This window comes from Pomacea canaliculata, linkage group LG8 (assembly GCF_003073045.1).
Source record: "Pomacea canaliculata isolate SZHN2017 linkage group LG8, ASM307304v1, whole genome shotgun sequence".
Lineage (NCBI taxonomy): Eukaryota > Metazoa > Mollusca > Gastropoda > Architaenioglossa > Ampullariidae > Pomacea > Pomacea canaliculata.
In genome coordinates, this window is record NC_037597.1 from 716,037 (window position 1) to 743,844 (window position 27,808).

At 52.1% G+C, this 27,808-nt stretch overlaps 1 protein-coding gene across 3 annotated transcripts in view; it reads left to right on the plus strand.

The window, feature by feature from the left end:
- Window positions 1-27,808, plus strand: part of LOC112571076 — a 72,213-nt gene that overhangs the window by 18,517 nt on the left and 25,888 nt on the right. Inside the window, exons 3-5 of one of the 3 annotated variants that reach the window (XM_025249885.1) lie at window positions 20,780-20,968; window positions 21,740-21,918; window positions 27,016-27,124. In XM_025249885.1, the coding sequence (XP_025105670.1) occupies window positions 20,780-20,968; window positions 21,740-21,918; window positions 27,016-27,124 (477 nt within the window). Of the gene's footprint in view, window positions 1-2,994; window positions 4,610-20,779; window positions 20,969-21,739; window positions 21,919-27,015; window positions 27,125-27,808 lie in introns of those variants that run through there. The other 2 variants (XM_025249887.1, XM_025249886.1) reach the window with 2 other exon arrangements.

Here is a 27,808-nt window from a genome sequence, read left to right on the forward strand (position 1 = left end):
GCTGTAGGACCGCCAGTAGGACTGGCAGGTGTGTATAGACCGCTGTAGGACAGTCAGTAGGACTGGCAGGTGTGTATAGACCGCTGTAGGACCGCCAGTAGGACTGGCAGGTGTGTATAGACCGCTGTAGGACCGCCAGTAGGACTGGCAGGTGTATATAGACCGCTGTAGGACCTCCAGTAGGACTGGCAGGTGTATATAGACCGCTGTAGGACCTCCAGTAGGACTGGCAGGTGTGTATAGACCGCTGTAGGACCGCCAGTAGGACTGGCAGGTGTGCGGCCTCTCTGTCTCTGTCTCTGTTGGAGGATGGCTGTGGGTTTTCACCTGCAAGTTGTACAGGTGCCTGCAGTACTCACTTCACTCAGTCCAGCCTTGCTTTGTGGGAGGAGACCTTTGGCGTCCTCCGTGACTGAGGTCGTGGCTCAACTGTCCTAGGGAGGGTCCTTGTCAGTTGTGGGCCTTGCTGTTGTCATCTCTGCCACTCCATCCTGCGTGTCCCGCCATTGGCTGTCACTGCAGCTACTCCTCCATTGCTGGATGGCACAGTTCACTTCGTGGCAGCTGTGGCTGCTGTGGCTGCTGGCGGTTTGCTGTCTGTCCTCGCGTCCCGGCCGTCGTGTAAGTCAGAGATGGAGGTGTCGCTTGTCACCCACGGCTGTCTCTTGTCTGTGTGTCGTCCTACAACCTGGGCTTTGACAGTGGCACGTCACTGATGTTTGCCGCGAGGGTGTGTATGTCACAGTCCCTCCTCCTCCAGTGTCTTTGATGTCCTGTGGGTGGAAGGTGCTGGCTGGGGTGGTGGGGTGGGTGTCTGGCTTTATGTAAAGTCTAGGCTAGGGCTTCCGCCATCTTTGTCCACCGTTACTGTCATTGCTGGTAGGGCATAGCACATAATGACACACAGTGTGATTGATCATAGCACATAATGACACACAGTGTGATTGATCATAGCACACAATGACAGTGTGATTGATCATAGCACATAATGACACACAGTGTGATTGATCATAGCACATAATGACACACAGTGTGATTGATCATAGCACACAATGACAGTGTGATTGATCATAGCACATAATGACACAGTGTGATTGATCATAGCACATAATGACACACAGTGTGATTGATCATAGCACATAATGACACAGCGTGATTGATCATAGCACATAATGACACAGCGTGATTGATCATAGCACATAATGACACAGTGTGATTGATCATATCACATAATGACATAGTGTGATTGATCATATCACATAATGACATAGTGTGATTGATCATATCACATAATGACATAGTGTGATTGATCATATCACATAATGACAGTGTGATTGATCATAGCACATAATGACAGTGTGATTGATCATAGCACATAATGACACAGTGTGATTGATCATATCACATAATGACATAGTGTGATTGATCATATCACATAATGACACAGTGTGATTGATCATATCACATAATGACACAGTGTGATTGATCATAGCACATAATGACACACTGTGTGATTGATCATAGCACATACTGACACAGTGTGATTGATCATAGCACATAATGACACAGTGTGATTGATCATAGCACATAACACAGTGTGATTGATCATAGCACATAATGACACAGTGTGATTGATCATAGCACATACTGACACAGTGTGATTGATCATAGCACATACTGACACAGTGTGATTGATCATAGCACATACTGACACAGTGTGATTGATCATAGACTGTGTGTGTGGCTGTCACGTGTGACTACGTGTGTAGCTGTGACGTGTGACTGATTTACATGCCGTGCATGCTCACTTGTAAAGGGCCTGGAGTGGGTGATGCTGGGAAACGTCGGCCTACAGACGTGGTGTTGACGATTATTCATTGCTGTATAATGACGCTGTGACAACAACCAAAGGACGAGCATGGAGGATTTTCCTGCAGATACCCTGTGACATTGTTGTTGTTGACACGTGAGCTGCCACGTGACGTTGTGTTTGATGCGGATACGAGATCTGCTATCAGACTTCCGCCATGTCTTATTTACAATCACGCCATGGCGGTCCGCGACCTGCGTGACCCCACGTGACCCGACCAGGGTCAAATTTCCTCGCCGCGTTGATTGGACAGCTGTGCGGAAGCGATGGCCACGTGATCCGGCGTGACCCCAAGCGTGTCGGTGTAGGGGTGCACTGTGCAGTCCACGAGGCGGGTGTTGCGCCATTTTGGCGATGACAACAACAACAATTGGTGGAAAATGTCGCCGAGCGACGAAGACTGCTCACGTGCAAGGCATGCCTGTGGCAGCCAGACGCACAAAGGTCAAGGACTGATTTACTGGTGGGTGTCGGGGTCACGGTCACAGGGGGTCCCCGGCATTTGTAAGCCGAGACTGGATGCCGCCCAGTCCATTGATCAGCGAGCACAGCCGCAGACAAAGGTCACAGGTCAGCTGCAGTCAAGCTCTGCAGCTTTCAGCATCCACAACAGTCCTCCTCCCTCTCTCCCTTCCCCCTCCCCCAACACACACAAACATTCCGGCCGTTAGTCTCCCCTCCGCCCCTAACGGCTCTGCGGGCTTTGGGGAGCTATGGATGTACCATTCCCTTTCCACAGTCACACCTCGGTGTCACACTGATGTCGTGACCACCAGACAGAACCCTCTAGTCTAGACACAAGTACACAGGCGGCGGGCTTTGTGACAGCGCTTGGGGGGGGGGGACAGGACACATGGAGGTTTGAGTGTTGACAGTCTGTCAGGCTGGCTGGCCGTCTGCTCACTGCATCGTCTACATTCAGTATCGCGCGTATCATCGCGTGTATCGTTACGTGTATCATGCCATATATATCGCCACATGTATCATCACTTGCATGTATCATCACGTGTATCGCTACGTGTATGACGTCACTGTGTAGCCGGTGCCCACTGTAATCCCAGGCTTGTTACTTCCTGTGTAGCGGGGAGCCCCGGTGTTTTCGCCTGACAACGAGGCTCTCGGCGGGTGAGCGGTGGAGCTGCTGCCACACTTGCTGCTTGTCACGTGCTCTCCGACTTTGATCGTGGGGATTAATTAGTCACACATTGCTGTCAGCACGACAGTGACAGTGACACGATTGAGGAGAAGGTCGGAGAAAGAGCCTTGGCCTACCCTGTGGGTGTGTCTACACTGACATGAAACACGAGAGGCAGTGCGTGAGATGGTGTCAAGCGTGTCTGCGAGGAGGAAACCACGTGACACACACCCACCCAGCAGGCAAATGGCGCGCGTGACTCGCACGCGGTTCGTTATGTCACGTCACCTGATTGCTGGCTTTCACGTGCACACGATATAGTACATGTACTGACAACAATGTCAGAAGACAGCAGTTCGGGTACCGGAGACCCCAGCCCCGTCACGTGACTGAGCAGACGTAAGGGTTTGACAGGGCTGACCAGCGTGACGCTGACCACTGACTGCCGCGAGAATGCACGAGACTCGTTAACCTGGCAAGTGTGTGTGTGGGAGGAGAGGGGGCTGCGGTTCCGCTTTGGGTAGACGGGAGGAGAGCGGGTGCACGGCTGGCGGCGAGTGTACAGCACAGCACCGAGTCCAGCAGCCGGCACGCGCGGCGCGTGGTGTTCATGGATGACTGACGTTGGTGTCCACTACTCCAATCCACGTGCAGTCGCCCTCCTCTCCTCCTCCTCTCCGTCACTCAGCGGGTGAAGGCCACCATGGCGACACATGAAGGAAGGCGACTGTTACAGTGAGGTGGCGCTGCTAGTCAAGGAAGTGAGGTATGTGCTAGGCTGGCTAAGCTGGCGAGGCTAGGAAGTCAGTGCGCGAGCTGCACTAGGAGGCCGGCGCCAGCTCCGTGTGCACGCAGTTGGCGGTGTGCGAGAGGCAGAAGGCGAAGAGAGCTGCGGCTGGTTGCTCGCACCCCTCCCACATTCCTCCCACAACCCTCCCACTACTCTCACTCTGCTCGCCTCCAGGTGCTTGTGCCGGTTGGCACGCACTCAGGCGTGACGGTGCTTACATGACCTGAGGGCGAGGACAAACCCTTGGGTCGTCACCGCCAGGCCAGCTGCAAGCTACTTGAGGAAAGTGGTTCATCGGGCCGGCAGGGAGTCAGTTCGCCAGTGGCTTCGCATCAGCGAGGCAGGAAGCACGGAGGCAGGGAGGAAGAAAAGGCCGCCAGTGGCTCGCGTCTTGTGCTCCGCCAGACCTGAGGCTACACCTGCAACAAACAGGGCGGCCAGGGTGCCAGGCTGTTGTTTATTTATTGTTGTGGTGTCGCAACAGGCTGGGCACGAGTACCGCTGGCTACCCTGTCTGTGGCCATGCGCGGCGGGCAGCAGAGGCAACCACGCCGACTGGGCATCTTCCGGTCACGACACCAGTCACGTGGCCAGTAGCTTGTCACACGTTACCTGTCACCTTAACCTATGTTACCTATCCGTACCGGATCTGTTAAACAACAACAACCAACCAACCAACAAATAAAACAACGGCTAGTGGTGTGGAACTGTTCCAACGTCGGACACATCGAGACCTTCACCACCACACGCCATTGCACTGGTCACGGACGCTCATGGATTACCTCCCCTCTCCGGCCACTTCTCCTGTGATCACGTGAGTGCAGCTTGACTAATCATTAGTTAACCGCCGGAGAGTCAACTGCTTAGTGACTCACAGTGCCGCACGCTACCAGAGGGCGCTAGTGTAGAGAGCCGAGTGTAGAGGGCGCTAGTGTAGAGAGCCGAGTGTAGAGGGCGCTAGTGTAGAGCGCCGAGTGTAGAGGGCGCTAGTGTAGAGCGCCTTGCCACGCCGAGCGTCAACCATCATGGCCCCGGGGGTACGACAGTGGGGTGGAGCAGACAAAAGAAGCAGCGGTGCTGGAGGACATGTCTGCTTCTCTCTCTCACTGGGTGTGGGTGGATGGGGATGGCGGTGCCCGTCGGACCACACACACCACATTCCCTGCAACCACTCACGTGGTTTCTGCCGCCGACACTCTGACCACCGCTGAGCTCCCGTGTTTCCGTGACTTGTGTGACGTTAGACGCGTGAACTGTCTGTCCTGTCCGGTCACGTGACCCACTTGCCCGTACGTTTACTATGTAGGGTGTTTGAAGCGTAATGCTGGAGGGGCTAAATATACACCGGGGGTTACACTTTGCGAACTGACTGTGTGCTGCCAGGCTGTTTTTATCTTCCACCCCAGATAAGGAGGTCGCCAAGTGCACTCGCCTGCCATCCTACCCCCTCCCTTTCCCGTCCTCTTTCCGATGGCATCGACCCTGTGTTACTCGTGGAGTTGCTGGAGGTGGCGGCAAGGGGGGGGGGAGGTAGCTTTGATATGCAGCACACTTATTCTTTTGTTTCTCTCCGCAAACGCTAATCACACCACGAGACGAGATGTTAGCGGGCGCATGGAGGTGTGACGTCACCAATCCTCTCCTACCTGTCTTTCCCTCCTGCGTGGCTGAGGAGCGCGAGTCTCGCCGACATCTCGGCAGTGCGAGATATGGATGTGATGATGAACTTGGCTTTGTTGTCCTGCTTTGTGGAGGCTGTGCGGGGTGTAGCCCAGTGGTTCACCTGTTGCGCCATGGCAACCACTGTCGCCTGCAGTCAGCACATTCCTCCCTCCGCACGCGCGCCGCTCGCGTGCTTTGCCTGAGAGACAGAAGGTAGCAAGAGGTCACAAAGTAGTAATCTGTGAACTGAGAGTTGAAGTGACTGCAAGGCGGCGTTGTAGCAAGATAGGACTTCTCGCCAAGAATCGAACTCCCAGCGAGGTGTTGTAAGGACAGAACCGAACTCTCAGCGAGAACCAATGGTCTGTGCATGCTACACAATTAAATGTAACAGTAGAGAAACACGTGGAACTTTTAGGTTCGAATTGTTACAGCTTGCAAAGAGATGTGGATAGTGGGACTAGTTTCTTTTGATATCACTGCGCGAGTGGCCGTTTGATCGTCTGCTGAAGAGTAACTACAAGTAACTACAAGTCAAATTTAAATAAAAATAACATGAAAAAAGCTAAACACATACAACTCACGCTTTATTATTGGTTTTGATAAAAAAAATACCACGAAAATGTCTGCTAATCCTTTCAGCAACACTACAAAACCCAGAGTCTGCAGACCTCGCTGGGAGTTTCTTTCTTGGCGAGAGATCCTATCTTGCTACAGCGGCGGGTGGTGTCGGTCAGCGTGGCAGCTGCACGGGTAGCTGCGGGGCACTGCGGTCAACTGCTGACTTTGACTATTCTACTGTAGCACTTGTTTACCTAACCCTAGGGTCACGGTTAGATAAAGTCAGTTACAGCATTGTATATATATATACACACACACAGAGACTAATACAGTAATAATCACACACACACAGAGACTAATACAGTAATAATCACACACACACACACTCCGTGCCTGTAACACACGCATTGTACCTGTACCGTGAGTTACCTGAAGCTTGATCTCGTGTGTTCCCCACCCTTCATCTGCCAAGTCTCCAGTTACTGCAGCTTCCGGCAGTTGTTGTTGTCGACCATCGTAGAGGAAAGCTACTCGATGTTTTGGTGATAGACGCAGCGGCGGTAATGCGATAGTTCAGCATGGGTAATGACCCCGTGAAGGTAACATGGGTCACGTGTGCAGTCAACTACATCCCCCTCCCTAACCCCCCCTGTGCCGCACGTTTTATTTTGTGTGGTGAGATTGTTTTATTGTGACGCGTTGAGACGATAGTCTGGTGTAGTGCAGAATAAGTAAGTATGATGTGACCCTAGATGGCGCTGACGACAGGGCGTAGCTCCTCACACCGCCAGCCTGTCTCCTCACCTTGCTCAGGTAGAATGGAAGTTAGTGCCAACGAGACACGTGCACGGTCTGCTGGGCGGATACATGAGGCCAGGGACTGAAGGAACAGGTTGGGCCACGTGACCTGCCGTCAGTGGATGAAGGCAACTCAGTCGCTCTGTCACTAGCACTTCATTTGCTTTCAGATTGGAGCGTGCCTCCACTTCTCCTTCCCCTCCACTCGCCCTCCACACACAGAGACTGGTGGTGGTGGTGGTGTGGTGGTGGTAGTGTGGTGGTGGTGTGGTAGTGGTTGCTGTTTAATGTATTGTCAAGGCGAGGAAATGAGAGGCCAGTGACCTCAAAGGGTGGAGGTGTCTTGTCGGTCAGAGAAACAGTTGACACAATGTGAAGCAAACTACAGCAAACCAAGGGATGACTGCTGCAGTTAGCAACTGTGACGATAGTACGACTGTAACAGTGGATGCGGCGACTGTACCAAGAATCCAAAGACTGCAGTCAGATAGAAGGGATCCCACGACTACAGCCACTGCCAGGGACTATGCAGCTAGGACACCTGTAGCTGAGATCCCACTGTAGTAGTAATCTGGGGACTGTAGCAGGGATCCTATTATCACGTAGACTGTAACAGGGGACTTGCGACTGCAGTGGATGTAAAGGGCTCCCACCATTGCGGTGTCTGTAACTGGGATCCTACAACAACCGCCACTTTGGCCTACTCTCTACAGTCGCAAGCCGGACACAGCGAGTGGCTGACACGAACAGATTGTACGTCACTGTCCGTGTGGGCCTGTCTGTGGGCTTATCCATAGTCTCTGACAGCCGGACGTCACTGTCCGTGTGGGCCTGTCTGTGGCCTTATCCATAGTCTCTGACAGCCGGACGTCACTGTCCGTGTGGGCCTGTCCCTGTGGGATGATCCATACTCTCTATCACTGCCGGATGTCACTGCTGACCACTGTCCAGTGTAGCAACAGACTGTGACGTGCTGGCGTGGTCATTAGAATGTGACACACGTGCGTGTCACGCAGCTGCCGTCAAAGGTTAAACAAACAAACCGCAAGAAAGAGAGAAAGACGCATATAGAGGTGGGACGTGAGTTTGTCTGCAGATAGTGGAGAACACTTAGTTTATCTGACAGTTAAATACAAGTGGAGTGGTTGACACCTTGACCACGTGATCAAACCATTTGGTGTTGTCAGCTCCTGCACTGACTGTAGTCTTGTAAATATTGTGTCATCCAGTCTTGTGACCACCCTCACCCTTCAGTTTTGTAAACATCGTCAACCTCCGTGTTTGTACAGTGCAGTAAAGATGGCCGGTCCCGTGGTTTGTAAATATACTTAGTCTCTAACTTGTAAATGTTAAATGTTCCTCTACACACAAACATTCTCTCCTTGCAAACCAGCCCCTCGCCTTCTGTCATTCCAGACTAGAACAGCTAGCGATGGGCGGCAACCAACGTCACAACAACGGACTTCTTTTGATAAGAAGGTTGATGAGATGACAGAAGAGGTTGGTGAGATGACAGCAGGAAGAGGTTGATGAGATGACAGCAGGAAGAGGTTGGTGAGATGACAAAAGCCTGGGAGTTCTGTTAGCTCTTGGAGGATGCGTGCTTCCTTGCTCTGTTGGTAATGGCATGGCGCATTACAGGAAGACATTACATTAGTAAACACATCTTTCTATTCTCACTTCAGTTCTCCAAATGTCCTGGCGCGATTTGAGAAACATCACAGCCTGGTATTTAATAACAGTAATGACGATGACGACGATGATTAGGATGGCCATAATAAGAATCCCGTTATCCCGTTGAGAAAACAAACACGGTGATAGACTAGCATAGAGACTGGAGTGAGGACACGAGCACTGCCACACAGTGTGTAGGTGTGTGTGTGTGCTTGTCACAGCCACACCAGTGTCTGCGGACAGGGCGTGAAGGCGGGAGGGAACTGTAACAGCCATTGAGGCCACTTTATAGCAGCCACAACTATCTCTATCTATTCCTCTTCGTGCATCAGGTTGCACATAAGGCCTCAACCAGAGTCCGCCACCGATGTCGATCGACTGAAACCCGCTCTAGGTGACCCCATGTCCAGCCCTTTCCTTTCATCTCCCTTTCCACTGTTCTTCTCCAAGTTTCCTTTGTGCGGCCTCGTTTTCTTCGGCCGTCTGGAGTCCATCGTAGAGCGACTCTGGAAAGGTCTGCTGTCTGCTGGCGGAGCACATGTCCAATCCATCGCCAACGCCTTCGTTGAACCTGCGTGGTGATGGACTCGGTTTCACTTCTTCGGTGGAGTTCTTCGTTGGTGATGGTGTTTGGCCAAAAGATGTTAAGTATGCGCCTGAGGCATCTGTTTTGGAAGACGTCAAGCTTGTTACTGATGGTTTTGGTCATCTTCCAAGATTCTGATCCATAAAGGAGGTGCTGATCACATTTGACTTGAAGATTCTCAGTTTGATCTTCTGGCTGATGTTTGTTGCCTTCCATGTGCTCCTGAGTGAGGCGAAGGCCTGGCTGGCTTTCAACAGTCGGGCTCGAATCTCCACCTCCGCATCCCCGGTGTTTGACATTTTGGACCCAAGATAGGTGAAACTGTCAACTTCCTCAATCTCTTCTCCATTTAGTTTGATGCTGTCTTGGACTCTGGCGTTCACTCTCATACTTTTCGTTTTCTTTGTGCTGACCTTCAAGCCAAGGTTTCCAGCTGTTTCTGAGAAGGCTTTGTTTTTTCCTGCATGTCTTGGTGGCGGTGTGACAGCAGGGCAATGTCATCAGCAAAGTCCAAGTCTTCCAGCGTTGTTGTTGCTGTCATAGTCATGGTCCATCTGATCCCTCTCCTCTCACTGTCGGTGGAAGTCTTCACGAGCACTGCCACACAGTGTGTAGGTGTGTGTGTGTGCTTGTCACAGCCACACCAGTGTCTGCGGACAGGGCGTGAAGGCGGGAGGGAACTGTAACAGCCATTGAGGCCACTTTATAGCAGCCACAACACGTGGTTCTTATACGACTTGGTGGTGGTGGTGGTGTTGTGTGGTGGTGGTTGTGTAGTGGTGTTGGTTGTGGTCTAGTGGTGTTGGTTGTGGTCTGGTGGTGGTGGTTGTGGATGGGTGGATGATGTGGTGGTGGTGTGGTTGTGTTGGTGTGGTGGTGGTGTGGTTGTGTTGGTGTGGCGGTGGTGTGGTTGTGTTGGTGTGGCGGTGGTGTGGTTGTGCAGTAGCCGGAGTGGCGGTGATGGCCGCAGATTGCCTCCTATCGACCAGACCATGTGGCGCTGCTGCATGTGGCCTCATCGATTCTCTCCTCTCCTCCCCCATTCACCCCTCCCTGTAACTGCCGCCTGCCTGAGCTGCCTGTCGACTGAGTGTGGCTAGGCTGAGAGTAAACAACAATAACAACAGTTGTGTTGAATGTCGCCGTCTCTCTTCTGGTGCTGCAATCTGATTTTGTGGTCTGCACGGCTTCAAGACTCTCAGTGCGCAGGCGCAGGGGTCAACAGGTCATGTTGCCATTCTGTGTACACCTGACATCTAGGCTAGTGAGAAAGTTACATACATGTATACATAGAGAGGGGGCGTGACGTTCAGTGTACTAGTGACATCACACCTAAAGGTGGACCCGAACATACCGTGTGGAAACATCACATAAAGAGGCGCCGTGTGGAGACGGCAGTAGTCAGCAGTCTGCCTGCTACCTCCTAGTCTCCTAATCTCCTACTCTCCTACTCTCCTAGTCTCATGGCTGCAGGCAGGACAGCAGTGTGTAGAGGGTAAGACTTGAGCAGTGTGTATGGTTGTACCCAGCAGTGTGTAGATGCCTGTGTATAATTAGACCTAGCAGTGTGTATAGTTGAGAACAGGAGACCAGATATTTCACACACACACACACGCACGCTTACAAACACACACACACACTGTCCGCCACATTGCCCAGCCCCAGGTCAGTGTTCACTATCGATTTGTTCACACGCCCAGACTTGCCCGGGACCAGGCACTTCCTGTGGTGGGCCTGGGATAGGGGTGGCCATGTCGGAAGTCTTTTTACTGCTTCCTGCGCGGGTGTCGGCACGTCACCGCCACAGCCCGCCACAGCCCCTCTACAACCCCGCGTGCTGATTGACATTTGCCGCTGACTGACCTATGAGGTCACAGGCAGGTCACTCTCGATCTATACACGCTTGCAGGAGAGAGTACAGCACCTGTCCTCCTGCTGTTATCTCTAATCAGCGTGCAGGCCAGTGTGTGTTATGTAACTGTCATACTGACCATGGCTAATACAGTTGTGACGTACGTGACGTGTGTGGGACTCATCATAGATGCGACTTTCGCTATTTTAAAGGTGTCGTCATTCGACAACAAAACCGCAGACACCTGTCCCCATCAGTCGCAGACTGTTCATCCTCACCTGTCGTGGATAGTCGTAACGTACATTTACCTACCTTTGTTGTCCCTGTCATCTGTTGTGCATGATCTCCTGTCTTATGTGCGGGACTGGTCACAGCACGATGACCGCATGGCGAGAGTGGGCGTGTGGCAGTGGCGGTCACGCTGTGTGCGCATGCTCGGTGACCGCTGCTGTAGGGTCACAACTGTAGGGTCACGACTGCAGTACGTTGAGATCAGGTGACCGGCTCGTTGTGACCCCGAACAAGATAAAGTTTTTTGGCGAGCACACACACGAGCCCTAGTGGGGCCTGCCACTTGCTGGGCATGCACCTCGCATTTCACGGCGGTGTTGTGTCGTCCTCACCACCGGGGTCGTGACCCCCACAGCACCGCACGCCTGTCCCATCCTTCACCTGTAATTGCTCCTTGCGTGTGTCAGGTAAGTGGCTGCTGATGTTTCATGAACACTCGTCGAGAAAACAGAAATATTCACACGTTACAGCTGTAACAACTGAGCACTGCTGTCACTGGGGCTGCATTTACATACTGTCTGTGACATGGTGTGTCAGTGACACGGTCTGTACGTGACATGTGTTAGTGACACGGTCTGTACGTGACATGTGTTAGTGACACGGTCTGTCCGCGACATGGTGTGTTAGTGACAAGGTCTGTCCGTGACATGGTGTGTCAGTGACACGGTCTGTACGTGACATGGTGTGTCAGTGACACGGTCTGTACGTGACATGGTGTGTCAGTGACACGGTCTGTACGTGACATGGTCTGTCAGTAACAGTCTGTACGTGGCACTGACCCTAAACAGTCTGTAGGGAGGAGCCTGTGGCTGGCCCCTGTGGCTGACAGGCTGTGTAGGGAGGGAGGAGCGAGAAAATGATCAACAGCTGTAACTTCTCTCCCCCAGGCTTCTCCGGCTGCGGTTATGTACCCGCCAATCCGCCATTGTGCGGGTAGGGTGTCTAACAGCGTCTCCGCATTGTGATTTTATTGTGCCCCTCAACTTGTGACCTGCTGCTTCATTTGAATCAAGCGGACATGAGCCTCATAGTACAGAGTCACGCGGGGGGTGAGGCCGACACCTCACTCGGGCCAACGCCAGGGGAGGAGGTGTGGGTGGGGCACAGGCGCAGGGTATGGAGGGAGGCGAAGTAAACAATGCGGAGTAAACAAGATGAGAACAAAGACGGCACCAGCGTCATTGTCCTCCAGCCACACACCAGCCTGCGACCTCGGGGTGACAGGCACACGTGGACAAGATGGGCGGATGGCATTGCGACCAGCAGACGGCCTGCACGGGCATGAGGAGCCACCGAGCACGACCATGGCCGCCGAGGCAAGCCGTCCTTTCCTTCATCATGACGTGGATGTTGACACCTGCGTTAGTGACGTCACTGTGGATGTGCAGCACAGGGTGAGACAGGCCAGCAGCGTTTTGGGTTGTCTAGGGCTGTAGGCCACCAACATCCACGGTGTTCCACTTCACAGGAGACGACTGATGGAGGCCAAGGCGATTGGTGGCGAGAGCATGACGGGATTTCTTCCACTAGTCAGTGCTGCCCTCTACACCAGCCTGCGTCTGTGTATACAAAGGGCCACAACCTGCAACTCGGCGTAATTTATACAAACATCTCATGGTGCGGCGCTGGGGCATAAATATACACTCCGGTGTTCTCACACCTCATGGTGCTGTCGTCATAGTGGTGTCGTCACGGTCATTGTGTTGTCATCGTAATTGTGTTGTCGTCATCACACTGTGTCACGGTCATTAGTGTAGTCGTCATCACACTGTGTCGTCACGGTCACAGTGTTGTCGTCATCACACTGTGTCGTCACGGTCATTAGTGTAGTCGTCATCACACTGTGTCGTCACGGTCACAGTGTTGTCGTCATCACACTGTGTCGTCACGGTCATTAGTGTAGTCGGGTGTTCCAGCCCTACGTTTGGAGCTGTTGAGTTCTTGATTAGCGGCAGGCGAGAGGAGAGACAAAGATGGGTGCGATCACGGGTACATACACAGATGTGCAGTCAGCGCATTAGTCACTCATCACGTGTCTTGACTACTTGACGTGAGACACCAGTAGTCGTGTCCTGGTAGTGTAGTGACTCCCTTCTTTTGGATTCCCCCCCCCCCTTTGAGAGAGCGGGTGAGAGAGAGAGGGAATAGAGGCGTTCGAGAAGTTACGCTTGCGCCAGCGACAGTCGTTGCCCGGGACCTAAGAGTCCACCGAGGTGATGAAGGCCGCAAATACCCAGTCCTCATCTATCGCTCGCCATCTCAGTCACGACACCCTGTCTCACACCCCGTCATTCGTTTCTCTGACCACTTGCTGGGCTGTGGGGTGGACATGGCATACACAGGGAGGGGGAGTGAACGGAGTGGGCGATGGTGGGCGTTGGTAACACATGATTCCAGCCTTTGTCCTCCAGATGTACGGGGTACTATCATTTTATGACTGCTTATAATGTGACGGCGTTGTCGTGACACACTGTGACGGCGTTGTCGTGACACACTGTGACGGGGTGCACGTGACACAGTCTGAGGGGGTGCACACGACACACTGTGACGGACTTGTCATGACACACTGTGACAGGGTGCATGTGACACAGTCTAAGGGGGTGCACATGACACACTGTGACGGGGTGCATATGACACACTGTGACGGGGTGCAGATGACAAAACGTATGTTGTAGAACTGTACTTATGAGATTTACTGATGTGACGGCGACATGTGACCTTGCCGGAAATGCTCATCTTGGGGTCAGCATCGCTGGCTGCCTCAAGCTGTCACGTGATATTGGGAACCAGTTTGTCGTCTTCCGGCTGTTTTTCCGTTTCCACGCGCGTCACACATTTGTGACTCGCCGTGCGCACCTACAGAGAGAGGGAAAGAGAGGTTTCCGATATATCACGTGCCCTAGTTTTGCCCTTTGCCGTCGACTGCCAGGCAGTCACGTGATGTGAATGAGTGGGCAGGGTGTGAAAACGCGACCCCAAGCCTTCCATCGTGCCGGGCGCCCTCCTTAATACATGGCGCAGTGTGGGCCGACCTGTAGAGTGGGTCGAGTTGGGTACCTGCCCTCTGACCTCTTAACGCTCCTCCGTGGGCCGCGGGGCGCCAGGGACTGGAGGGTTGGCACCTCTACAACAGCTTGCCGACTGAAGGCTGTGTTTGTAACGTTTTGAAAAGTGTGTTTAAATGTGTTTGCGAGCGCGTGTAAACATCTCATGTAAACCACGCTCGCCGCACTCTTTCACCTTGTTCAGGTCTGACCAACGATTAACACATTTAATGTTTATGAAATTAATTAGCGATGAGATGTAGATGAAACAAAATAAAAGAACACTACTCCCTCAGTGTCAACCCTCTCCTACAGTTATCAGACGGGCTGGCGAGATGACCGACTGGACCAGCAGGTTATATCCGACGAATTATTTCACGAAGTTCGTGAGTCTAGAAGCCACATTAAAGCCACATTAAAGCCACATTAAAGCCACATTAAAGCCACATTAAAGCCACATTAAAGCCACACCACTTGTATCGGCGAAGCTGATATATTCCAGTGGAATTAATAGCTACACCACAACTCAGAATACAAGTGATAATCTCCCACTGAAGAACGTTGGATATAACGTTGAAGGCAGTTCACACAATGTTTACTCTCTACAGAGCTCTGTACTCTCTCACTGCTTGGTCTCGACTGTCCCGAGAAACGTTAGATCTACTAAGACACTAAGTTAACTCGTTCTCTCAGAGCTCTTGACCAATCAGGTCCTTAGCGACCAGGTAACTAGGACGACCTGTTCACAGTCTTTCTTGGAGACTGTGCCGACCAATCATGAGTCCAATGTTCAGGCATGGCTTCTCCCTCCATTGACTACCGTCGTCCTAGTTACGCTGTGTCGAGCTTACTTACGTCACTTCATCCATGACGTAAAAAGAATTAGAGCTGACGCGGCTCCGCGCGACTTCCCTCCCCTGACATCAAGGAGAATTAAAAATAATATGAATCTAACTAGATTCGCCTGAATCGCCAATCGTTACAGTGATGATGATGTTGTTGTCAGACAACTTGCTGGCTTCTGTGGCGCTGTCTGGTTGATTGCAGAGTTAGCTTCACTGGCATCGTCCTCACTGAGTCGGCCGCCACAGGGCCTTTGTTTTGTCTACAGTCGGTAGTCGTGTTGTCTACCTTACTACAGTAGGTAGTCGTGCTGTCTACCTAGCTACAGTCGGTAGTCATGTTGTTTACGTTACTACAGTAGGTAGTCGTGCTGTCTACCTAACTACAGTAGGTAGTGGTGTTGTCTACTGGTCTCAGGTCAGCTGTATCAGCATTAATTAGTAGTCCAGTCGGACAGTCTACCCACTTCGTTAGGCTGGAGGGTACGGTGACGTAACGGTTAGCAGCTGTCACTAAGACAGCGAGGATTGGCTGTCATGGGTTCAGATCTTGTCTCGGGCACGCTGTTGTTTCTATGTGTGTGACTGCTGTTGACGCACGCACACATTTTCCTCTGTCGCCAACATTTGTGTCAATTCGTGTTTAAGAGAAAACACTTAATTCTAAAAGTCAGGTGAGCACAGAGAGAGGGAGATGGGGGGAGGTGAGTGCTGTTGGACATGGACCTCACTTGACACCTTCACGTTTAAAATGTACAAATATATTGTGACGTGTTGTAATATTGTAGAAATGTGTTGTGACGTGTTGTAATACTGTAGAAATGTGTTGTGACGTGTTGTAATACTGTAGAAATGTGTTGTGACGTGTTGTAATATTGTAGAAATGTGTTGTGACGTGTTGTAATATTGTAGAAATGTGTTGTGACGTGTTGTAATACTGTAGAAGTATATGTTGACGTGTTGTAATACTGTAGAAATGTGTTGTGACGTGTTGTAATAATTAGTAGCAGATGTCACACTGTAGATATGGATCACAACATGTAAACCGTTAGAAAGACGATGTTGTAGCTCGCGCCACGTGTTGAGTGCAGTTCGTCAGCAGCACTAACGTCCTCAGCTTTGTGTGTGATATACTCATTGAGGCCTCAGCTACAGACACGTAGACAGCCCGCTCAGTGTAGAGGTAAGGTCACTAGGGTAGATGAAGCCGGGTACTCGCTAGTACGCTAGGGGTGGGCGCTAATCACGAGTAATGTCTGTGTCTGTGCTCCTGATTGTGGACACTAGGTCGCCGTCATCATCTGGGACCCTGACTGTCTAGTGGCACATCCTGTGTGTCAGTGTTCACATCCTGTGTGTCAGTGTTCACATCCTGTTTATAGCAGTGTTCACGGCCTTGACATTGCTTGGGGACCTTGTGTCGGGAGTACTGTCAGCAAACTTCCGCTAGCAAAGCAACCAATCAGATGACAGCATGTTGCCCCTAGACAGTGCCCCAGACAGCAGGCTGCATGTGCTCCAGACATTCACGTGCTGTACACGAGGGGCACGCAGTGGGCTTTGCAGGTGACTTGCTGCAGCTCGGCGCCACCGGCCTTGGTGCTTGGTGCTGCAGGACATCGTCCCCAGTGCTTTCCCTTTGCGGCCGATGGTGGCTGGTGACAGCAGGTCTGAGGTAGAGCTTTTGTCTTGCTGTGTGCACTGGCAGCTACTGTAGGTACATGAGCACTTTACTAGTGGTACATGAGGACTTTACTAGTGGTATATGGGCACTTTGCTGTAGGTACATGAGCACTTTGCTGTAGGTACATGAGCACTTTGCTGTGGGTACATGAGCACTTTGCTGTGGGTACATGAGCACTTTACTAGTGGTACTTGAGCACTTTACTAGTGGTATATGGGCACTTTGCTGTAAGTACTTCACTCTCAGGTACACGTACACCGAAAGGGTACACATGTATCCCCAGCACCAGAGCCAGACATACAGGTCACCTGAACCCACCTTGTCGGGGATGGAATCAAATTCACCTTCACACAGTAACATGTACACAGCACCTTCACACACTAATATAAACACAACACGTTCCACACTAACATGAACACAACATAGTAGCCCCAGAAAGAAGGGGTATGTCGGAATGACACCCGGTTCTCACCGTGACTTGTAGCCGCCACCCGCCCAGTCAACAGCAGACAGCGCGTGTGTGTGTGTGATGCCAGATCTTGTGTCGCTGGAGTGACGTGTCTGTGTGGACACAGCAAGCAGGTCACAGGTGTGTCTGTCCTGTCTGTGACTGTCAGGGTACCGCTCATTGACCGTTAGTCATCACCGCTCTTTCTCTTGGTGCCAGGGTGGGGGATGCTTTGCCATCACCACGTGACACAAGTACCAGCCTGGGTGTTGTCATGTCAGGTGTGAAAACTCACCTGTCGGGCAATAGTTCATTGTTGGTGCCTGTGGCAGCACCCTTCTACCTCCTTCCTGGGTGCACGTCACGCGCCTGAGCAGGGAAAGCTACCCGCTTTGCTTTGAGTGACAGTGTAGTGAATCGAAACCTCCGGGCGTATCTAAACGTATGGGTATAGTCTGCGCATGCGCATGAAGCGAAACTTCGCTACCGCCTGGTAGTTTTACTTGAAATAAAAGTAAAGGACGAAACATTACAAAACATAGAAATAAAAGGACATTGCAAAAGCAAAATTATACAACTCACAATATGCTTTGAGCTGGTTTTTGATAAATAAACGTCAGATGGATTAGTAAACATTTTATTGGGTTTATTTATCAAAACCACCGTGCCAGGGTGGTCAGTGTCGCGAAACTCCCGGGGAAGAGTCCGTGGAGATGGTAGAGGTTGTGATTCCGTCCCTCTGTCTATCACACTCTTGATACATCTACCAAATCACGTCGACATTTTCCGCGTGCTCTCACACTAAATTGCTTATCAATTAACACTTTTAATTAGCTTGAGCCCCCAGCACGCATAACCCCAATGAACAACTCAAGGCAATTTAGTGTATACAAGAAAGTTATTAATCATCGAGAGATTATACAAATTACAGCAAATGATACAATTTCAATATAACCATATGGTCGTTATCTAGGGTGTCCCGTTATTCTAATTGTTCTCCTTCTAGTCCAGATATCTAATGAGCCACGACTTAACTAATCTTAATCAAACTACACACTGCACACACCACACGCCACTTATCTTTACACACAAGTCTCTAGTCACGTGACGGCCCTCCTTGATCGACGTCCTGGAATCTCCTGATGTCTTCGTCGTTCGTGTCGGCCTCCTTCTTCACGCGCAGAGATTCTGGCACCACCGCGTGCCTACTTGTACCTCGTCCCTTAGGCCGGACTGCTGTCTCAGTTGACAGCGCCTACAGGACCAACACTTATCTACCAGCTTTGCCTCTACTGTTTGCGACCAAACAGATACTGGAGATGAAGCGTCGTACACTCTGCGACAGAGCGGGTCTTCCACACCTCTGAGTCGGTTGTGCTGGAGCCGTCACGATTCCCAGACAAACTCACAGCAGAGAATCTGAACAGCCCTGAACAGATTTCGGCTACAACCTTCCTCCTCGAGTGCTGGTGCGGAAGACCACGAGTCTTGACCGATCACACTACTAAATCCTCGTCTGCGAGGATCATCCTCTCTCGCGATTGGTCAAACATACTTCAGTCTTACCTTCAACCATCCTGCTACCTAGCTACAACCAATCATACATAGCTAACACATGATAGACAGGTGGTCACTGGGGCTTATTCCAGCCCAAACTACACCCCCTCTTTACCCCCTCCCACACTAGCGACGCAATCTGCGACTACGGCGCCGTCCAGTGTGGCTTCCCATTCACCCTGTGTCCAGCGCTGTTGTCATGTCTCAGGTGTACCGCGGACTTCTATAATTAACGGGCGTAGGCTGACAATGCTCTCCACTACTCTGAGAGATCCCCTGCACCGACACTACCCTCCCGCATTCCAATCTGACTTTGATCTATGTCCGTCATGATGTAAGCGGTCCGCGGTCACGGGCCTACTGATTCCAGGGGAGATAAACAGTGGTGAGACTTCCTGGCCCTTTGTCCACCCGACGGTCCAGTGCCGCCAAAGGCCGGCTACTCGTCTCGACATACCTCAGCGCAAACACACCCTACAGTCTGCTTACCAGCGCGTCCGCCTGTTTCGTGGAGGGAGCAGAAGTGAGACACCAACACTATAGCCCTATACTAGTTATCACATGACAGTCAGTCAGGGTCAAAGGTCCTTGGTGAACGTCAACAGGTCCTTGGCCAGTGCACGTACCTCTAGCAGACGTCGGAAGAGAGAAAGTGAGTGATGAGCACTTCCGCCTCCTTGTCAGAAAGCCAGGTGGGTGCGGGGTGTGCGGGGTATGCGGGTGGGTAGGACGAGTGTTTGGGGGGGGGAGGCCGGCGCGTGAACGTGCACAGCAGCACGCTGTGTACTTGTGGGGGGGGGGGCGATGGGAGTGGCTCAGTGTAGCCAGAGTGGTGCACGCGCTGCGTTGACGTCCTCCACGCGCCTTGTGGAACGTGTGTTGCGTGTCCGCTCGCATGTCGCCGCGTGATGAGTCAAAGACTTGTGGCCAGGCGGTGTCGGCGTTTTCGTGTTTCATTGGACATCTGATGTCGGACGACGACAAGCTAAGAGGCCCCCCCCCCCCACCAACTAAACAAAACAAAAACAAACACAACAAGACATCTGCCTGGGCTCTGCATGCATGTGAGGTCTTGAGAATGAGTGACGTCATCAGTCTCACGTGGCGGGTGGACGGTTCACACCATGCGTAGCGAAGTCGACCTGACCTGGTGACCTCACCTGGCACTCGACTCGGCGATCTTAGAATAGCTTCTTTGAGTGGTGTTGGGGAGGGGCTGGCAGTGGGAGGTGGGAGGCTGTGTCTGGCAGACGACACTACAGCCTTGTGTGCGGCGGCCGCTGACCCGAGGTGCCCCTAACCCCTCAAGGCCGCCAACTCCCCTCCCACGGCGTGTGACAGGGTGCACTCCCTTTGTGAGCCGGCACACCAGAGGGCGGTAGCTGGTGCCGTGGGCTTGGGGGAGCAGCCATATGACGTAGCGACTACGTCAAGCGCCGGCCATTGCGCGCAGCTTGTCACGTACTCGTTCCGCCGGTGTCACGTGTCATGGTGTGGCGGTTGAAGACAGCGATGATGCATTGTTCACAAGACTGTGTCGTCACGCCCTGCTCACAGGTTGTGTGTGGTGTGCAAGGCCATCGCTTGCAGTCCCCACGTCTGTGATGTGACCTCTGAACTCTCGAGGACACTTCCTCCCAAAGGAGTCTGCGAGGCTTGTAGCAGCTGCCGACACATTAGCTTTACAAACAACAGACATGTCAACAGAGGACTCGGCAGACCTGTTCATGACCCTTCTCGTTCAACACGGACATCTTACTGATGACGTGTACTTCCTGGTGTTATGGCGCCGTACACAGTATAGATACTACAATGCATGTCTGCCTATTATGTATTATTATAGTTATTTCTTCATCTATACATGTATGTCGCAACTGTGTGTCTCTGACGTCACCATGTCCCTGTCTGATGTCACGTTGCATTGTTGTCTGCGTCGCGCACGGATGTGACAACACCCTCACCCTCGCCCCCCATTGTTGTCTCAGACGCGGCTGTACATCCGGGGCCTGCAGTGACCGCCAAGTCCCCCTGTAGCCGCAGCGTCAGACCCGCACGTCAGCAGCGCCTCGCAGCACCAGACGCGACCAGTGAACCAGACGACCTCGCCGGCCGGCAGTCACGTGACACTGAGCCTGCACAGGCCGACATCGTCACCACTTCTACAGCGACTTCCGGTACGTCCTCTACAGTCTACACTGTGCTTGTGGCATGTCTGCTTGTGTAGCAATCATCTGTACTACACCACATCGTCATGACGTCAGTACGTTTCAATGTTGGCAGCATCTTTATCATCACCACCACCACCATCACCACTACTGCTGTCGCCGTGAGGACACCGATGATGAAATTGTGACACTCCCCTCGCTAATCAGTTAATCTGTGTGTGTGTGTGCGCGCGTGCGCGACGTGACCCAGTGGTAGGAGCGCTCTATAGACGCAAGGCGCGAGTCTGAGAGTTGTCGTCGTCGGCTGAGGAAGACGTAGATGTTGCTGTCTTCAGTGCCCGCGCGTGCTGCCACGTGGCCTGCACCTCGTGCTTGTGTTGCCCATCCCTGGTGTAGCTCACTGATGGGATCACTTGTGTCAGGCGTGCCGCTCCTCGTCTACAGCGATAACATCATCACAGCCAGCGACCACACGGGGGTGGGTGGGGGGCTATCGTCCATTGATATGACAGTGTGGGGGTAGGGAAGGGGGTGACCACGAAAGGGCCGCAACTTGTAGTGCATCACATCATCCACTTGCTGCCCCCTCAGCTCCCACCCCCACCCCCACCCCTCTTGTCAGGCTGGGGAGGGGAGGTGGTAGCTTAGCCGCACTGTCGTCGCGAGCAGCTGTGGTGTAGGCTGGCGCTGGTGTTGTTGCTGAAGACGTTGCTGTAGGCCGGTGTTGCTGTTGTTGCTGTGTCGGTGTGTATCCATGATGGACTGTCCTCTGTGCTACAGGCTCGCCAGCCCAGGTGTGGGTGGGTGACTCACGGGAGGACACTGCTGCCCCCTGGTGGAATGCTGAGGACGGCGAGGTGCTGCTGCAGCTGCTGAACAGGTTCCTGGTGCTGCTCAGCCGCAAGGGGAGAGTACTCTACGTCTCGCGCAACGTGCAGGAGCATCTAGGCGTGCCGCAGGTCAGTTCTTGACCTTTGACTTTGTGTGACGTTAGTCGCACACACACACATACACATAGACATACACACACATACAGATACACATAGACATACACACACACATACACACACAGACATACACATAGACATACACAGACAGACACAGATATACACATAGGCATACACACATATACAGACATGTATATACACACATACAGATACACACATACAGATACACATAGACATACACACACACATACACACACAGACATACACATAGACATACACAGACAGACACAGATATACACATAGGCATACACACATATACAGACATGTATATACACACATACAGATACACACATACAGATACACATAGACATACACACACATACAGACATACACATAGACATACACACGTACACACACACATACAGATACACATACACACGTACACACACACATACAGATACACATACACATACACACGTACACACACACATACAGATACACATAGACATACACACGCAGACAGACACAGATATACACAGTGTTGTCCATAGGAATGGGAATCCCATGGGAATCGTCCCATGGGATGGGATGGGACAGCACACATTTGTATTTGCCATGGTAGTCGATACTTGATATTGTAAAATAAATTTACGCTGAAATTTGCATTGTCAGACTTTTTAAGTACAGGAAAAATACTTTTGTATTCCAGTTTCATTATGCCATGACTTTGTTAACATGTGTGCAATGCGCAGTGTTGTCCATAGGAATGTTGTTACCATGGAAACGTCCCGTGGGATGGGACAGGCATAAATTGCCATGGGATGGGATGGGATAGAAGAATATGTCCCATGGACAACCCTGGATACAGGCACACATACAGACACACACGCACACATATCACTCACACATGTTCAGTCTGAAGTATTTTGGGAAAAGAAGTGCCTAGAGTATTGTTTTAAAGTTACACGTGTGTATGTACGTGTGTGTGCGTGTGTATGTACGTGTGTGTGCGTGTGTGTGCACATGTGTGTGTCTGTGTGTACTTGTGTGTATGTACGTGTGTGTGTCTGTAGGTGTGTGTGTGTGCGCACATGCGTGCTGTAAGTGCACGGGTAGAGACTCGCACACCACGTGATGCTTGTGATGGAGTTGGACGTTGAGTACACAGGTGTCCGGAGATGTCACGTGCCGTGATAGTCTATAAATAACACGAGGCTACAGGAAAACGAGTGTTTCGCTCCTTGGGCATGCGCATGGAGTAACGGTCACCTGGCGCCATCTTTTAGGACCTGAAGTCATGTGATCGGTCAACTGTCCAATCGCAAGAGTGTGGATCGGTGAAGCCAGGAGTCCACCTGAAAGACGTTGTACCTTCTGAGACCCACGACAGTGACCGTTGCTGTTATCGTCAGATGAGGTTAGAGGGCAAGCTAGGCCAGATGAGCCACTCACAGTCACCAAGAGACCTGTCCGGACAGCGGCTGTCATTACTGTGCTGCACAGACACCAGCGCCGCCTTGTGTACACCCTGATGAAGGACACCGGGTGGACAAGCACAACACAGACCGGCGTTCCGGCAGTTATTGATGACATGTCAGCAGCATGGCAGACAGCCAGGGGGCCACGTCATTTCCAGTTGTCATGATATTAACGGTCACTGACAGCTCATCTGTCATGCTAGTTGACAATCAAGTGTCATAGTAGTTGACAGTGAGGTGTCGTGCTAGTTGACAATCAAGTGTCATAGTAGTTGACAGTGAGGTGTCGTGCTAGTTGACAATCAAGTGTCATGCTAGTTGACAGTCAGGTGTCAGTAGTTGACAGTCGGAGATGCGATCTGTTGGCGACACAAGCCGGTGTACATGTATAGCCAGGGACAGCAAGTGGTTCACCAGAACTAACCCTCTGTGTGGTGGTGTACGTGTGTGTGTGTGGGATTCTGACATTCCTGCGGTTTGACAGTGTGCGTAGGAGGGAGGGGGTACCGGCACGTGCAGCCCCTCATGCTGCTTGTCCCCCCACACAGCCAGCCAGCCACACAGCCAGCCAGAAGTGGACGGAACTGGCGAGAAGCGTGGCGTCAGCGCGTGGAGGCGAGGGGCGAGAAATAGGGGCTGACCTCACCCGGGCCGCCTTCAACCTTTTTATTCCTTCCTGGCATCGAACGACTGAGAGACGACTACTGACGTAGAGATCTCCCCTACCACGTGACCGGAGAGTGGCGGGCAGGTGTTGACGGCAGTGGCGGTGGTGGTAGCCCGGCAAGTACACGGCGCTATAGTTAGCTCAGCCTTGCTGTTGTGACGGGGGGTGACGATGGTAGCGAGAGGGGATCCTCGCCAGTGACGTCAGAGAAATTAAGGGTTAGTCGGTGTGTGGTGGTGGTGGTGGTGGTGGGAATAGCCGCCTCGCACTTTCTGATGGGAGACGTTGGTCCGCACGTGCAGTTGGGACATAGACTAAGTCTCCAGGGAAGCGCGCGCACACACGCACACACACACAAACACACAAACACACACACACACAAACACACAAACAACAGAGGTCAGGACCATGTTTCACTGCCGGTGGGTATGAAGCACAGTGAGTGCAACCATCGTGTTGATTGATGTCAGCGCAGTGAACTGGCCACACAGCTGACAGTTGCTGGCAGTCAGCAGTAGACAGCAGGTAGACAGCAGTAGTCAGCAGGTTGTCAGCAATAGACGGTAGACAGCAGTAGACAGCAGGTAGTCAGCAGTAGACGGTAGACAGCAGTAGACAGCAGGTAGCAGTAGACAGCAGGTAGCAGTAGACAGCAGTAGACAGCAGGTAGACAGCAGTAGACAGCAGGTTGTCAGCAATAGACGGTAGACAGCAGTAGACAGCAGGTAGTCAGCAGTAGACGGTAGACAGCAGTAGACAGCAGGTAGCAGTAGACAGCAGGTAGCAGTAGACAGCAGGTAGCAGTAGACAGCAGGTAGACAGCAGTAGACAGCAGGTAGCAGTAGACAGCAGGTAGTGAGCGGTAGACAGCAGGTAGCAGTAGACAGCAGGTAGTCAGCAGTAGACAGCAGTAGACAGTAGACAGCAGGTAGACAGCAGGTAGACAGCAGTAGACAGCAGGTACACCAGCCTGTAGGACTGTAGGTGTTTCTCACCGGAGACCATCGGCTGAGGAGACGGTGGAGGCGTCCTCTGTGTGGAGTTCACCTTGTCCAGGTGTCACACAAACATCCCATAGTAGACAGAAGCTAAAGGTGTCAAGCAAAGCCACCTGACCTTGCAGGCTGCAGGTGACTGAGGTCGGGGTTTGTCTACAGTGTACCACTCACACTCCCAAGCTAACAGTCGGCCAGACATCGCTGGACTACACACACTGCCCTGTAGTGTTAATTGTAAACACGGGCTGTAAACACGGCTTGTAAACATATAATGTAAACATGTCTTGTAAACACGGCGTGTAAACGTGGCTTGTAAACACGGCCTGTAAACACGTCCTGTACACACGGCCTGTTGTGTGTGTAGTCCTACCTGTGGGTCTTACCTGGCAGTGCAGTGGCCGACGTTGACCGGTGTGTAGGTGCGCATGCGTGCTGACTCGCCCTGTAAGGTCAGTCACCGTTTGCTGGCCGGACGTCTGTACAACGCTGTCTACCGGCCACCTTGTCGCCCTCACGTAGGTTTGTGTGTTGATGTTGTTTTGGCTGCAGTTGTTTGTCAACACACACCACAACACTGTCTTGACCTTCTGCTGCCTACACAGTCATACAACAAACATAACGTGACATGTCACAGTGTGACACTTAGGTCACTGAACACACGCCACGCACACCCGAACTGCACCTGGTCTAGGGAGTGCCCCGTGCCCTGTACAGTCTACGGTAAGACTGTGTGCCCCGTGCCCTGTATAGTCTACAGTAAGACACGATAATGTCCCAGGCTGGCTTGTCAGCGAGACAGTACATACCTGACGCCATCTTAATTCTTCTATCAAAAGTCACGTGACATTGAACAATGGTGACATATTGAAAGGTTGGATAGAAAGACACGATGGAGAGTGGTGCACTGTGGCAAGCTGTCAGTTGTCCCCGAGCATCTCACTCCACCACTCGGCATCCATGTTCTACATGTGAGGTGGTGTATGAGGCTGTCACGTGTTGTCACGTGTCGTCACAAGGCTTCTAGGGGATAAAGGTTAATAAGACCTACACGGGATTGTATGAGTGAGGCCTCAACACACTACTAATGAGGTGTCAGTAGGATATCAGCAAGGCTTGTAGAGGCTAAAGGTTAATGACACGTCAACAGGGTATGACTAAAGCCTCAACATACGGGTGGCCACTGAGGTCTGTAGAGTGTAGAGGCTAGCTAGCTCTACGACAACTGAGGGCCGTGTAGAACTAGAGCCTGTAGAGTGTAGATCAGCGGTTCTCAACCTTTTACTAGTGACGCCCCCTGACGAACAAAGGTACGTCCGCCCCCCTTAGCCAGCAACGTAAGCTACTTTCACTGATACCTGTATAAGACACTGTAAAAATCACCACCTTCGCGCCCCCCTTGTAAGCACGTCGCGCCCCACAGGCTGACAACCGCTGGTGTAGATGATAGTGAGGAGTCACACCACACAACCACGCTCAAGTGTAGTTTTGTAGAGGGAGCCACTTGTCACTTTCTACGGTCACGCCCCCACAGCCGGTGGTTGCTGGCAGTTGTAGTTGTCGTAGTTGTTGTAGTTGTTGTGCAGCACTTCCCGCAGTGACGTAGCGAGCGAAGCCCCCAGTAGTTCTGCCCTTGTCACTCCTGTGACCTGACGGTCCCACCCCACCCCCCACCCCGTATTGCGCACACGGCGGCCCTCGCTACCACCGGCAGGTGTCGCCTGTGACCGGGTGCGAGCGGAGCCCGAGAGGGCAAAAGGCGGCGTAGCTGTCGAGCGTTCAGCACTCGCCCACCGATGTGTATGTATAATTATATATCCGGGTGTGAGAGAGAGAGAGCGGCGTACAGTGCCGGGTACCTCCCTTGATTCCTCACAGCGGACAGGGTGCGCGTGGACGGCTCGAGGGGGCGCGGCGCTGGCGCAGGTGAGGGTCTGTAACTGATGCTGCTGCTGTTGTCCCTCCACAGGTATGGATGGTGGGGCGCTGGCTGGCGGAGTTTATTCACCCTGACGACGTCAAGATCCTGCAGCAGCAGCTGAACTTGTCTGCCAGCTCGCCTATAGGACCGCAGCCAGGTGAGTAACATTTGTATTCGCCTTCAGCATACCTAGCGCCAGGTGAGATGACGACTACACACAGCACTGCAGCCTTCTTGTCACTGGCATATCTGACAGTAAGAAACGTGACTCAACGTGACTACGTACAATACTAAACGTGACTGTGTACAGTAAGAAAGGAGACTGCGTACACTACTAAACGTGACTGTGTACAGTAAGAAACGTGACTGTGTACACTACTAAACGTGACTGTGTACAGTAAGAAACGTGACTGCGTACACTACGAAACGTGACTGTGTACAGTAGGAAACGTGACTGTGTACAGCAAGAAACGTGACTGTGTACACTACGAAACGTGACTGTGTACAGTAGGAAACGTGACTGTGTACAGCAAGAAACGTGACTGGGTACAGTAAGAAACGTGACTGTGTGCTTATACTGCAAAACGTGACCCTGATGTAACCCTTTGTCACGGAGACAGTGGACAGCAGAGTTCCGATGGTGCAGACCTTAATGTACGTTGTGTAGTCGTTGTGGCGGCGGGGGCGGCGGATGCTAATATGAGGTTGATAGGGTCAACTACTCGCCATGCGCTCTCAGCAGGAGAGAGGAAGGGTACGTGACCTACCACTAGGGTAATGGGTAATGGAAGTAAGACATGCTACGCCTTCCTCATGGCGTGACCCAGAAGCATTTAACTGC